This window comes from Neodiprion lecontei, chromosome 3, assembly GCF_021901455.1.
Source record: "Neodiprion lecontei isolate iyNeoLeco1 chromosome 3, iyNeoLeco1.1, whole genome shotgun sequence".
NCBI classification, from domain to species: domain Eukaryota; kingdom Metazoa; phylum Arthropoda; class Insecta; order Hymenoptera; family Diprionidae; genus Neodiprion; species Neodiprion lecontei.
In genome coordinates, this window is record NC_060262.1 from 32266268 (window position 1) to 32280354 (window position 14087).

A 14087-nucleotide genomic window follows, 5' to 3' on the forward strand; every position below is an offset into this window, starting at 1 on the left:
TGTATTTTTATTAACTTTCACCAACGATTATGTTTGAATATTAAGAAGCATGGCTGAGTGTGGAAAAAACCGGATTCCTAGATAATTTTATGAAGCTCCTCGACAAACGGATCGAAAAATTCAAAACCAAACCTAATTGGATAATCCAGTGCTCGAGGGGACCTCGGAGAGTTATTCAGGCCCTCGAGTGCTGAGCGGTTGTAATCTCGTTAAAAAAAAAGCGTGATTCATTAATCATGCCGGGTTTCTTATTGCATTAGTTTGTTTTACCGGATTATGGTGCGCTAAAGCGAGAACTCCGCAAGGAAATTACGTCTTGAACAAATTTTTTTAATAATAGAGAAACGAGAGCGTAACTACTTAGTTATACTTTCTTTCGTAATTGCACCCAAATTTCTTATTCACGCTACGGTGTATAAAGTATAACTGTATTAAAACGCCTGTAATGTATTCTGCATATAAACGGCACAAAATCAAGATTCATTTTCTGTAAAAGCGTTGATGTTGTAAAGATTTCTCGAGTTATTGACGGCTACGATCTATCGGTCCTCTCGTTACTCGATAAAGTCAGTCAGTCAATTGTTAACTGATGAATTCAATTTGTTAGTTGTGAACGTAGAAGCTAATTAAACTTGGGGTGACATTCCGATGCATAGGTGAGGCAAACAGTGGCGGCTGTAATTGGAATCAATTCACCCAAGTACAAGTCAATTAAGATAAAGTTTTTTACAACCTAAATTATGTAAATAATTTCAATTGACAGTTTTTATTTTTGTTTACTTTACAATTGACTTTATTCTCCCAAAAAATAGGTGAAGCGCGAGTCGGTTGATGGTTACTCACACTGATTACGAGTTAGCATAAACTGATATTATATTCTTTCTCATCTATATACCGACCTTGGTACCATTTTCTATTCGTTAATCTCCCCGACATTGTCATCGTATCTTACGACCCAAGTTATTACTGTTTTGTACATTTATTTTTCGGGGTCTTTGACTCTATTTTAAGCATTGTTTAGCCAAATTTTTAAACTTCGTATAAGACAAATTAAACAGTATAACAATGTGACAAGAATGTGAAAAAAATTAGAATACCATGATGAATTTTCATGGAATATGTGATCGATACATCTTTTTCATTTTCAAATTCTGCAAAATTAGTTTTGCGAATCTGTATAATTTTTTGCCTACAAGTCGGACGGTTCCAACTTTTCTTCTTCTGCTGAACGCATAAATCAATATACTACACCACCTATATATTTATAAATCTGTCACTGAATTAATATATTATTATATAAGGTATTCTCTAAATAACTGTTGCACCGATTCCGCGTGCTCGTGCGTTTCGCGTATATTCATGCATAAGCATCGTGTGTTCAACCAAGCTGTCGATTATTGTAACGTCTTCTTATCGAGGCAAGAAAAATCATTATTCATCGCATATATATAATAGTAGAACACAGGCCGTTTTCCGTGACGAGTACATAATTACTCGGCTTTGTTAACTGACTGCTGCAGCAGGCTAGATGCTCCAGATTAAATACGATTCTATGTTTTACTTTATTTTTCATGTATTACTTTCCCCTTTATTTCGATAATGCCTGACACGCTGTTATATCAGCGTTCTCTACGTAACCTCGATTAATTACGACCGCTTTGTCTCTGGGCACGAATTACGTTGTGGTTCTTCGAAGCCAACAATGTCATATGCAAATCCGAATACTAGATTTGAATAAAATAACGGGACTCTTGCATTGGTTGGCCGTCATCGTTAACAATAAGTATACGGTATGTATTATCATGACGTGTTTCATCGATCAGAGGACTGTTTTTTTTTTCTCATCGGTGTCATTTTCGTTTATTTTCTATCTTCGATGTAAATGTTGTCTTTTGTTTCTGGAATATATTGGTAGATGTTTCGTGCACGCGTTATACATACGCAACGGTGGAAGTCGGTATTTGCGTGTCACACAATCTTTCCTGAATGTTAATTCACGAAACAGACAACGAATAGTATCTGATTTCTTAAATGTCCGTTTAACACGCAATTGGTGCGTAACGCCCAAGTCCAATTACATTTATATAGATTTATTTTCTACGCGGTTTCGGAAATACGCGAAACTTCCCACTGCATGGCGGTGTATACTATATATATAATATATATAATAATATTTAATATATAATATATATCTAATATATATTTAACTTCAGTACAGAATAAATAATCATAGGTACTCTTAAAGCGTTAGTCACGTGTCTTGATCGGATGCTCGCGTTTTATCCTAGTTTTTTTCTGTATATCATACAACTTTGTTTTGACATTGCTCTGTTGTTGGCCAAATTTTAAGCAATTTTGCAGGAAAAAACGCTAGAATTGATTGTTACTATACACTTTAATGTCGACATATTTTTTTTCGAGTGAAAGCAGTTAAGAACGGTCCCAATGCTACCGAGCCTCGTGTTAAAAAAAGAAAACAGCCAAAAACAACCTAATGAATCCTCATTCTGTTTCGAGCAAAAAGTGTCGAGTTCGTTCGTTAAATCTTGATTAGGAAATCCGATTGAGATGCGAAGGACACATTTATCGTGTTGCAGATCACGGTGGTCAGTTTTTCTAACCACCGTGTACATTCAAGGAAATAAAATAACCCAATAACTGAGCAAATTGCACAGATGAAACCTTAATTATAAAATGAATACCCGAGAAAACTATATGAACTGTTGTTGAACACCCGCGTATTTTATAGTACATGATTCTTGTTTGGGAGTAGATGGTGTGTGAAGTTATTCAGGGGGAAAAAAGAACACAAAGAAAACTTTGATTGCAAAAGTTCTTCATTCGGAAAAAAAGATGTCGGTACTTGAATGCTTATCTTGAACTTTTCGTACAACGAACGCCTCGGTACTTACCCTTTAAACTTGTAAACTCGAGGTAAAAAGTTGAAAGAGACTCCCTACTGCTGCTTGGTACAACTCACTGCTAAGTCTCGCTAGAATAATCAGTGTGTATTTTATTATTTTCTGCCGCGACACGTTATATGATGAAAAGTCTTTGAATGAAAATGCCCCTGTCTGGCGGCTCGTTTCAATTCTTTGAAAAATTGTTACTTGCTTGTATATTGGACGTAATATAAAGTATTCGTTTAACAAGCTTACAGGATTTTCTTTTATAGTGACAAAAAATTTGTTTCTCTTCTGTTGCCGTGATGTGTTTAGTTTTGGTGAGGTCCTTGTATTAGATATAACGTATTGATAAGAACTGACGATATTTTAAATGACAGAAAATACAATTTACTCTAATCACGAAATAATAAAACATCCATTTTATCGTACATATATTTATCGCTTAATCGCATACATTTATTATAGACTGTCGCCAAATCGATATTGCATTGAATAATACATTTGCATCGGTGACATTGGATATATATATATAGATAGATATAGAGAGAGAGAGAGATTTTGCATCCATGCCGTGTTTGTTTTTCATACACACTTGAAAACTTCAGTTCTCTTTCGTCTTAGTCTTAGTGATTGGAGTTCAAATAAAACTGTGTGGATATAAGAAGTCAGAACATACCAGCTTGTGGAATATATTGCCAAGGGATTTGAGTGGAAGAGGTGAGAAAGATTTCAGGGCTGCAAGCGTGTTGTGAATTTATAGGTTTTAGGGGAATGTATTTTCTGACAAGAAGAGCATACGTGGTTCTTTTACGAATCATTCGTCGGTTTGTTGTATACAATCTTTTTGTGAAACTTTATTTACTCTAATTTGCAAAGCATTTCACGTGACAACTTCGTTATCAGGTATCTCTAATATATATTATCACTTCTCGGATGATGATTCATCGTGCATTATCAAGACGTTTATTTGACTTGATAATTGAAGATAAAATCCGAAGCGAGGTTTTTTGTTAATCGAGTAACTATTTTCCCTTTTTTTCATTTCTTCCTTATTTTTTTCTCACATGTTTGTTTTTCACATCTCATAAATACAACGGAGAAGTTTCAGTGGGCAAAAGGGTATTGTTATAGTTCTACAAGTGTTGATGTTTACGGTATAGTAATTTTTTTTTTTTTTTAGCGACTTGCTACCGCTTTTTCATCGTTGTATGAAAACGTCGTTACAGAAAACTTTTATTGAATTTCTGTTATTCTTCTCTGTTGCAGGGAGGAGGTCCAAGAGCACACAGTAAGATGGAACGCGAGGTTCGAATTTCTCTGCAAAATGAGCGCAAATGCTTCGACGGGTATTCTTGACCCTTGCATTCTGAGGATATCAGTGAGAAAGGTAAGAAATCCGAGTGCCAGATTTTTTCTATAAATACATGTAGATTGAAGTGATTACCTTGAGCAAGATTAATGATTGTATATTCGGCTATCGGGGATGAACTAAAAACACATGATTATCTCATTTTAAATTTGAAACACTCTGTATCAGATTATACTTGCGTCAAAGTATTTTCCAATCTTACGGTTGATCTCGGTTCAACGATCTTGCTGCTTGAAAAAACTGTAATTTCATCATCTCCAGGAGCTGAAAGGGGGCAGGTCCTTCCAGAAGCTGGGCTTCACGGACTTGAATCTTGCGGAGTTTGCTGGTGCCGGTCAGTCGAGACGGAGATGTTTACTGGAAGGCTACGACGCTAGACACAGACAAGACAACTCTATGCTTAGGGTAGCGATCCGGATGAATATGTTGTCGGGCGATATTTTATTCAAAGTGTGAGTGTACCTTACTTTTTTGTTATCTCTTGATAACTGGAACCGTATTACACTATGACGATGTTAAGCATGTACTTGGTAAATGACCCGATTGATTTTTTTTCGCAGACCCTCACCGTCGTTAAAGCAAACACAATTGGCAGTGCCGGGTGTTCCTGGTATACCGGGAGTCGGTGCCGACGAAGGTAGCGGACCGGAAAGATGTGGCAGCCGAGAAGATTACGTCTCCAGTGGATCCTTAGCAGGTAGCATAGCTAGCGCAAGTAGTGGATTTGGCAGTCTTCCGAAGAAAAGAGCACCTCTGTTCTCTTCTGGTAACTTAGATTTCAGCTTTGTTAATTTTAACATACGCGCAAAGCCATGGACGGAATGTTCTATACCTTCGTACTTTCTTCCTTTTTTTTTTCCTCTTGTCGAAATTTTTGCGGCGTACCGAAAGCTGTGATTATCCCCGCCTCGTCGTACAAATCTCAAGATACGAAAATGGCCTTGAAGAATAACACCTTACATATACGAATGTGATGCGTTATCTTTCTAACTCAAGGTGTTTTACAGATGAGCGACCTTGTAAATGTTATCTTCTTGGAAACATCATTGTTAAAAAGAATACAAGTTGCTCGGTTAACCTGTCTCTGAATACGTATTTGTTGCAGAAGAAGAAGAAGGAGAAAAAAAATTGACAACAAACGTTATCACATTTATGAAAGAATTTTGACGTTTCTTTGCATTTACATGGCTTTCGTTGTTATTTTATTATTTCTCTTTGAATTAGTCGTATAATTTTGCAAGTACAATTCCTTAGCTTTTAAGCTTGGATAGTAACTTGGAAATTTGCACCATATTTACATTGCATGATTTTTCTTTAATAGAATTGATAGGCGGTGCGGAGACGTATGATCCGATGACGTTGGGCGAAGTTATTACGTCGGCAATACCGATTGAAACATTAGCAGAAGCTCACACGGAATCTGGACACTCAAGAAATAGTAGTAACACCAGTCAACTAAGTAAAGGTTCGGGGTATGGATCGCTAAATTCACACAGCCAGCACAGCAGGCAAAGCAGCAGTGGAGATAGTGGACATATCAGGTAAGAACAATCGTTATTTAAACATACGACGGGTGTTACATATTTGAATCGAATGAAGAAAAGGATCCAGGTGAAATCTTCACTTGAAACTAAATTCTATTCCATAATATAATGATAGAAACTTTTTTCATAGGAACAGATCGAATTTTTTCGTATAATGTACAAATTACATTGTGAATGATTAGATTCATGCCAAAAGTCATGTGATAACGGCTGGAAAACGTTAAGTGTTGGCCTTATGAAGAACTTATACTGATTGAATATATTATGAAGTGTGTGGCTTCGCTACCTTCTAAGAAACAGGTTAATTCAACCGGGAAGTCACAGAATATTTATTTTCGTATTTTCAAAAATAGATTGCGCTAGTGTTTAATTCTTTTCTGCTTCCGAAGTCAATATATTTCCAGTTAAATATTTCAGTCTCAGACCAATTTTTCAAACAATTTTCGGTGATGGTAAATTCTGTACGACCCTTTGTTCTTTCATAACTAATTGTAAGGATTGATCAGTTTTCTCCATTGTATGTTTGATTTGGAAAAAAAACCAGACATTGGCGCTTTACATTTTTGACATGCTATTATTGAATTTGTGCAACAATCTTTTAATATTGGGTTTTCTGAAGGATTATTAAATCTCATGCGAAAAGATTTTAATTTCAAAAGTGTACATAATTAATATTTCAAACTCAAACTCATTCCTCGCAAATTAATCTTATACGTGTCTCATGTAGAAAAACTATTATACCTTTACTAACGACAATGAACCATACACTAACAACCTCACACGCATATGTATATTATTATTCTCTAAACATACAATCACTTACTTTGCTGCATTAGCATAAAGCTACGGTATAGCGCACTTCATTCAGACAGTCTGATACTATTACTTATTATTCGTTCAGGCTAAGGAATTTTACTATTTTCTTCAATCACACTATTTAACAGGTCTATGGAATTGGAACAATGTACAAATCGTAAATGGCAGAATGCAATTCTTACCCAGCATGATATTTTCACCTCAGCTTAATTTATTTATCGGAAGTTGGTATGATATAAGCATACGAGTACACTGTATGTTAAACTTTCGTTCGGCTGAATAACCATTTTTTTTTTACTACTGAGCTTTATCTTTGAAAGGTCTGCAGCAGCATTTGTCTGTAATTACTATACAAATGTTACATCTTTTATTGTCAGTACAATTTAAACTTTTTGTCTACCAAAGTTAACAGGTCAAAAGCTAAGACCCCACATTATATTGCATCGAATTTTCATGATCGGAACTTCATACGAAGTTGAATTTACACAATGATGTCAAGCCTGAATGTTATACCGGCCCACGCTCATACTTATTTGCCTGGATCACTAATAGCTACCGAATAATTAGACGTATATTCTATCTCACCGTTATTAAATGTTTGGAACTCACGTGTATTTGACTCGTTTTATTTTATTTTTATTTTTTTTTCTCAATGTCATAGCTACGTGGAACTTATACCTGTAATTAAAAGGATGCCGTTTTATTTACATTTGTTTTTCAAAACCAAGGCGAAAAGTTATTTTTACTTGTTGTTTATGATTTTGCATGCTGAAGATTTGTGTTGTGATCTTTGTAGGTCACCTTCTTGGCCGGTATGGGCGCCACGCCTTCCAACTGTTCCTCAAAATCAAAAGTACAACCATGTCGAATCAACTCATCCAATGTCTCCTCCGTCTCCCACCCTAACTTTAATGGAATCTAGTTGTAACGAATTTTGGTCTAATTCAAGTCCAGTTTCATCCAGAAAAATGGACATCGAGGATATACAGAGTGTTGTGAATTCGGCAGCAATAAATACGAATGTCAATATTCCTGACAATGAAATTTTTAAAGTACCGAACGGCACGGGTCTTCAATTAACGAAAAATAACAATAATAATGTTCAAAACAATAATCGTCTAGGTAGCCTTCGATTGTCTAATTTTAACGCACCTACCATGTTGCGTAAGAATTTGCAAAATATTTCTCAAAGAAATAAGTCAAATAAATCAAACACGAAAGAATCTGTACAAATTCCGCCAAATAGAATATCTACCAATAGTATCGATCAGCAGCGACGTACTTCAAAAACTTGTGATTGTATAGAAAAGAGTAACGTCACTCCGGTCGTAACTCTTATTAATCAGGCCAGGGCCGTTTCCTCTCCCGATCCACTTCATAGACCTGACACTCCCAGAGCGTCGCTACTCTCAGCGACAGCATCTCAGAGGCTCAGGTAGGTTTTATTTGAGATTTCCAATTCGTTTGCATATAGCTATTGGGTTTTTTCGTTTGCTCTTTCTGTTTTTGCATACATAATTTAAACTACTTCTTGAATTTTCATATCTTCTCATGTTTTTGTAAACTAGTTTTTTTGACATTTAGCAGCTGATTACGGACTGTCCAAAATAAATTCATGTATCGTATAGTTGTCTAGGCACCTATTTGCATTTCATCTAATCAGTTCAGGTTTATATCATTATCGTCGTTCACATAATTCGGTGGTCACTTTTTTCATTTGCAATCTCCATTGGCATAAATGATTATTAGAGATATTGAAATCATTACATGCATACAGGCAAATTTAAGTACACGTGAAACATATTCAGTATTTTCTAAATTAAAACACTTCGGTAATGCTTCAAGATTTATTTTTAACTGAAGTACGTATCTAACTGCTATGATTAATTTGACTTAACCTTATATTTATGAAGAGCGATATATATCTAACGATCAATCCAGATACATACTTCAGATTTCGGGCAACAAGTTTATGTTCCAATCATTGATGAGTAGTAAATAAGTGCCTTTTAATAAATTCTTGCCTATTATCAGTTACTAGTGTCCAGGAGAACTTGGTGGCTGATGCTTTGTTATTTGATTTTCTGCAGCATGCATCTACTTAGAAATGGATTTCTCATGTACACAGCATTTTTTAAATGACTATATTTTCTTCCCCCTTTGTCGATGAACAATCATTCACATCATTTCCATAATCTGAACACTTTGTTACTTATATACTTTAACAAATTACTAAAAATACATCATGCCATCTACAACACAAACAGAAATAGGAATCAGATATCGAAATAATACTCACTATCTGTATAAAAACATTGTTTTAACTTATCAGTAGTTTGTAGGTCTTTGTTAGCGAAATTTTGAAGACAGATGGTTGATGTAATGTAGCTCAAATGCGCCCAATAGCACATGTTGTGCTAATATTATTTGATGCTAATTAATTTCTATGCCAGCCTTCACATCAGTTAGTTTCAATAATCAAAACGTAATGTAGCTCAATTTATTATTACTTTTAATCAATGGAACATGTGGGTGCTTCAGAATTGTTTTATTCCTCAACATTTATCAGATTCAAAATTCGCACATGTTTACAAGTGAAACTGAGGCAGTTTATTTTATTTTTTTTTTTCACACATGAATGTACAATGTGTATCCATGCCAACAAGTGAATTACGTGGACTGAATTTTGAGTTGTCAGAACTTCGTTGAAGTTAAAATTATGTTCCAGCTTCTTCTCCTCTAGTTGTCTTTTCATTTGGCGTGATATAGCACTTGGCAGTAAATAATATTTGATAATTATTTTAAAATTGACATGAAATTATAAGCGTGCTCAACATTTGAATCCTGTTGTCAAACCTTACAGCAATGTTTTGCTTAATTTACAGTACAGTAAACTTTGATATCGAATGACCTCAAATATGTTTGTTCAAGTCATAGTTTTGGCACCAAAGATCCAAAAAAATACCTTCTTATTTTTAAGTATTCAGTCAATGAAATTTACTGACATGTGTACTTGCTTGGCAAAAAAATCACCCAATGTTCATTCTGAGCATTTAAACTAAGGAGATTAACACTTTGAGTCATAAAAATTGATCAAATATAAGTGTTCCAATCTTACACGGTGCCAGTTCGTATCAGGTGGCAGCTCCTAGTTAGGACGCTTTGAATCCTTTCAGGGGTATCGGAGGCGGTCATAGAAAATTACTGGACGGGGCTGGTGGAAAACTCGCCACCGTAGCAACTAGCCCGGATTCTGAGGAGCCCTCGGAAATACTTGAGGCTACTGCTACTACCACTGCGCATAGGCGAAACAGCGTCACCCCACCGTCAGTCCATGCCCTTGTGTATATATGTTTTCTATTCTAGTGAATGGCTGTAGTGCTTAAACAAGTCTACCTCTTTTCATATTACTACGGATTTTGCCAAAAATTATCTTTATATGTACTTGGCGCAATTCATCGACTGAAGAATATTTTATCACATGATTACATTAAATTAATACAACTAAAATGGCTTCGGTACTGCTTGGAAGTCGCTTTTAGGTCTAATAAGTGTTGGCTTGAATAAATCTGATCTATCTCGCCCGCTAATGCTTATCATCTTACCTTATGAAAATTTATTGTCCATTATCTGATGTTCTTCAACAATCATAATATATTCATGCATGAAATTTCAATAAACTAATGCTTTTAATACTATGCTCGATTAGTTGCTTGGGTTTATGAAATGCTTCCAGTAGAAACCAACAGTTTTACTACCGATATATGATACTCGTAAAATAATGGTACGTATTCTGCTCACATCGTAGTATGTTGATTTCATCTGTATTGGCCCATCCATTCACTCCGATGTAACATTGTGATACTCTTCTTTATGTTCTGGTTTGTTTTTTTCACGTCACGATTTTTTCGAAGGCTGTTAGTTCTAATGTTAATTTTGTGAACCCACCAAAGTGTTGCACTTTTTATTCATAATTTATTATTTTCTGCCTTTCCACCTGTCATACTTTGAATGTAGACTTTATTTAGCCATAGAAGCACCATCGCTAAGTCACAGCTGTTTAGCATGAGCAGCAAGCACATGGTTGATATTAGTGCATTATATGTAACTATAATGAAGTGGATCATAATCAAAACTAAACTTTAGAAATCCTTCCGGTGGATCTGGCCTAAGTGAAACTGGTTCTTTGGATCGAGCCAAGGCAGCACTTGAACGCAGAAAAAAGGCTGAAGATGGCAACATCAATCCCATTCTATGCAGAGTCGAAGTGACAAGGCCAAACGCTGATTCGTTGATAAATGAGTTATTGAAAGCGACAAATTTAGACCAATCAGATCTTGAAAGTGCGGAAAGTGAGTATTTTTCATTACATTAAACAAGAGATTTTAAGTCGCTACATAATGAAAATAAAATGCGACAGTTCGTTACCCTGTTCGTCAATTGGAGTAAGTCTGTATGTTATATAAAATGCAGTGGAATTTTTCGAAATATTCCAAATTATGTTTCTTTCAGCATCTGGATTACAACTATTCATAGCAAAAGATGGCACCACGGCACTGGGCAGTCATGAGGTAAAGAGTCAAATGCCAGCTGGAGTGTTTAAGCAAGTTGTAATGGAAGATAACAACAGGTAACACAAAATCAATTTGACGAGTCGTCAAAATTCGCGCCACGTCACAACGTTTTCACTTGCACTGGTGCCAGAGTTGGTGTACGAAGCTTATGAACCCAGGTAGTAATAAGACTATCATAGTGATTAAGTCAAATACTAATTCATGAATTTTGCATAACATTTCAGTTGATAATGTTAAGTGCAAGAAAATATATTAGATGCTGAGAATATTCACAAACAAGCAGTCTCTCCTCAAAATTTCTTTGGAAGTAGAAACCTACTCATCCCTAAAAATAGCATTTCTTAATACCTTATAGTCTATACCTAAGAACTCTCTATGAAACGAAGTGATAGACTTACAGACTATTAATACGATTATCAATAGCAAACGGATAATTCGTATTTTCATGGTATTTGTCACTCGTATCTAATGGTTCCTTAAGTTACTCGACACATCCAAGGGAACTTCGACGAGAATGTAATTTGCTATGATGAATCGATTTTGACATAAGACTGCATCTGTATTTTGAACAGAAGTTACTTCTCGGTACCCACTCATTGCGTATCAGACTATACAAATAATTCTTGTAAAAATGATGAAGAATATCAAAATTTTTGTTGTTACTTGGAAACGTATTATAATTTATAAGCGAACTACAAATATGCAAACATTCTCTCCTCAAGATCTTATAGTTAAACGTCGAACCTTAACAGTATCCTTTTATTTACCATTTAAAAAAATGTTAAAAAAGCTTGAACATAATAAGTTAGACAAATGCTCCTTCAAAATATGATTAAGTGATGCTAAGCTGCAAAAAATAATTTTAATTTAAGTCGTTTTAAAATTGAAAAAGCAACAGAGTGCTTAAACAATAACATAAATATTTTCTTCCATAATAACGAAGCACAAGACGCCCCTGTGTTTCAAAATGGAAAGTTAGTCAATATTTAGCAAGATATTCAAATGTAACAAACAATAATAGTTATAAAACAATGCGACATGGACAGATGTGAAAACTGATAAGTGTTAAACTACTAATCAATATGGAAGCTGTGTATGCACCAACGCATCTGTCAAAATTTTCATAAAAATGAATCAAAAACGATTGTAACGAATGTGTGACGTCAATTTCTTTCTATCACGTACAATGTATATATATATATACACATATACACATATACATGTTGTTAAAAAATTTCATGCTCTATGGTAAAATCTGATGTGATCAAGTCTCACGGGTGTTATTTAAAATTCGTAGAATATTGAAAATAATCGTGTACAAATTATCAAATCAGACTTGACTTGAAAATCTTGACTATACAGAAGAAAACCGGTATGTACATTTACTATCATATTAATCAATTATTTTAACCAACAATTTATTTGTCACAAATTTCAAGCGTTATATTCTATAATGATATATTTTCAAATTCAAATATATTGATTGTTGAATATTGCATTCAGTATTGACTGAAGTTTTCACCGTTGGTGCAACCAGTTATATTATAGCTACTTGTATATAAATAGAATAGTAATTGTTATGTAGCTAAATGGCAGGTGTTATACATTCTCTGTATTTAAATCTATACCGTGTATATTACTGTTGGTATGGTACTCAAATTGGCTCACGTGTGTCAGTGCGTGTGTAAAATAATGTATGTATGTTTTAACTTCGAACGTGTGTGATAGTATCAGTTTCCGTTCTTCAGTCTTAAGTAAAAATTTGCAAGTTAGATACGATATATTATCATGTTATAGAAATTCATAAAATTGTATTGACATTGTGAACGGTCACGATTGGCAATGTAACACGTCGTTTGGTAATAATAACTACTGGCAACGAACTAAAAAAGTGTATCAGCTATATAAATGCTAGTTATTATGAAATCTAGATACTGAATAGGAGCTTATAGATTCCATCGCATAAATTGAGTTCTGTATATTTCTTGAGTTTCACGCATTTACTGTATCGACATACACATATTTCAAAAACGATAATTAGTCTGGTGATTCATGCAGCTCATTATTTTTGCTAATAATGATAAACTTAAATTAGGTATTAATGTGACAATTTTGAAATATCGATACCAGTGTTACTGCTAGAAAATAATAATTTATTAAATTGTAGGTAATAAATAATCATAGTTAATATCGAATGTTTGAAATGATTTTTCTCATGTGTATATTACTTCAATTTTTTCTCGTCACTTAATGCCAAGGTCGGAGTCACACTATGTGAAATATTCGTAACATAAATGCATCAAGCACAGTAAACCCTGTATTTTTTTTTACCTGTTATTTACCTTTCCTAAATTCGTCGCACCAATATATTTATTTCTGGCGTGGACTCGAAGAAATTATCCAGTTTTTCCGACAACTCCAATAATTGTAACACAACTTAAGCAACCCTTGGTTTCAAACATCTCCAGAGTTGTATAAAAGAAATGCAGGCGTTACTGTAGCAACTATAACTATTTTAATGGTTTGGGTTACTTTAAGAACGTCACGCAGAAGAATTGATAAGTTTTTTTTTTTTCTTTTTTTACAAGAAGTTACGTTTGACTTGTGAAACCAATGTTAAGCGTTGTGATATTTTACATGATTGTAATAATTAATATTACGGTGTTGTTATTGTACTGTAATATGAGTTAACTCTGGCCCAAAAATTTTTCAACAAATGTTTGTTTATTAATTTTTAGATTAATTTCTATAATTTACTGTTGTTGACACTTCATGTATCTAATTATGCGGAAGGAGAAGAACTTCCATGTGCTGATAATAAGATAACATGCTGAAAACCAGAAATCCGATTTAATTAAAAAATTTGAATGACTTTATT

At 34.4% G+C, this 14087-nt stretch overlaps 1 protein-coding gene across 8 annotated transcripts in view; it reads left to right on the plus strand.

Moving 5' to 3' along the window:
* The window catches only part of LOC107224149 (protein FAM102B), a 51064-nt gene extending 37011 nt beyond the window's left edge, over positions 1–14053 (plus strand). For 4 of the 8 annotated variants that reach the window (XM_046735362.1, XM_046735363.1, XM_046735364.1 and 1 more), the window contains 8 exons: positions 4173–4293; positions 4537–4727; positions 4836–5041; positions 5597–5816; positions 7432–8070; positions 9812–9979; positions 10782–10987; positions 11148–14053. In XM_046735362.1, coding sequence (XP_046591318.1) covers positions 4173–4293; positions 4537–4727; positions 4836–5041; positions 5597–5816; positions 7432–8070; positions 9812–9979; positions 10782–10987; positions 11148–11269 — 1873 coding nt within the window. In that variant the 3' untranslated portion in view covers positions 11270–14053. The remainder of the gene's footprint in view (positions 1–4172; positions 4294–4536; positions 4728–4835; positions 5042–5596; positions 5817–7431; positions 8071–9811; positions 9980–10781; positions 10988–11147) is intronic. The other 4 variants (XM_046735366.1, XM_046735365.1, XM_015664095.2 and 1 more) reach the window with 4 other exon arrangements.
* Positions 14054–14087: the final 34 nt, after the last annotated feature.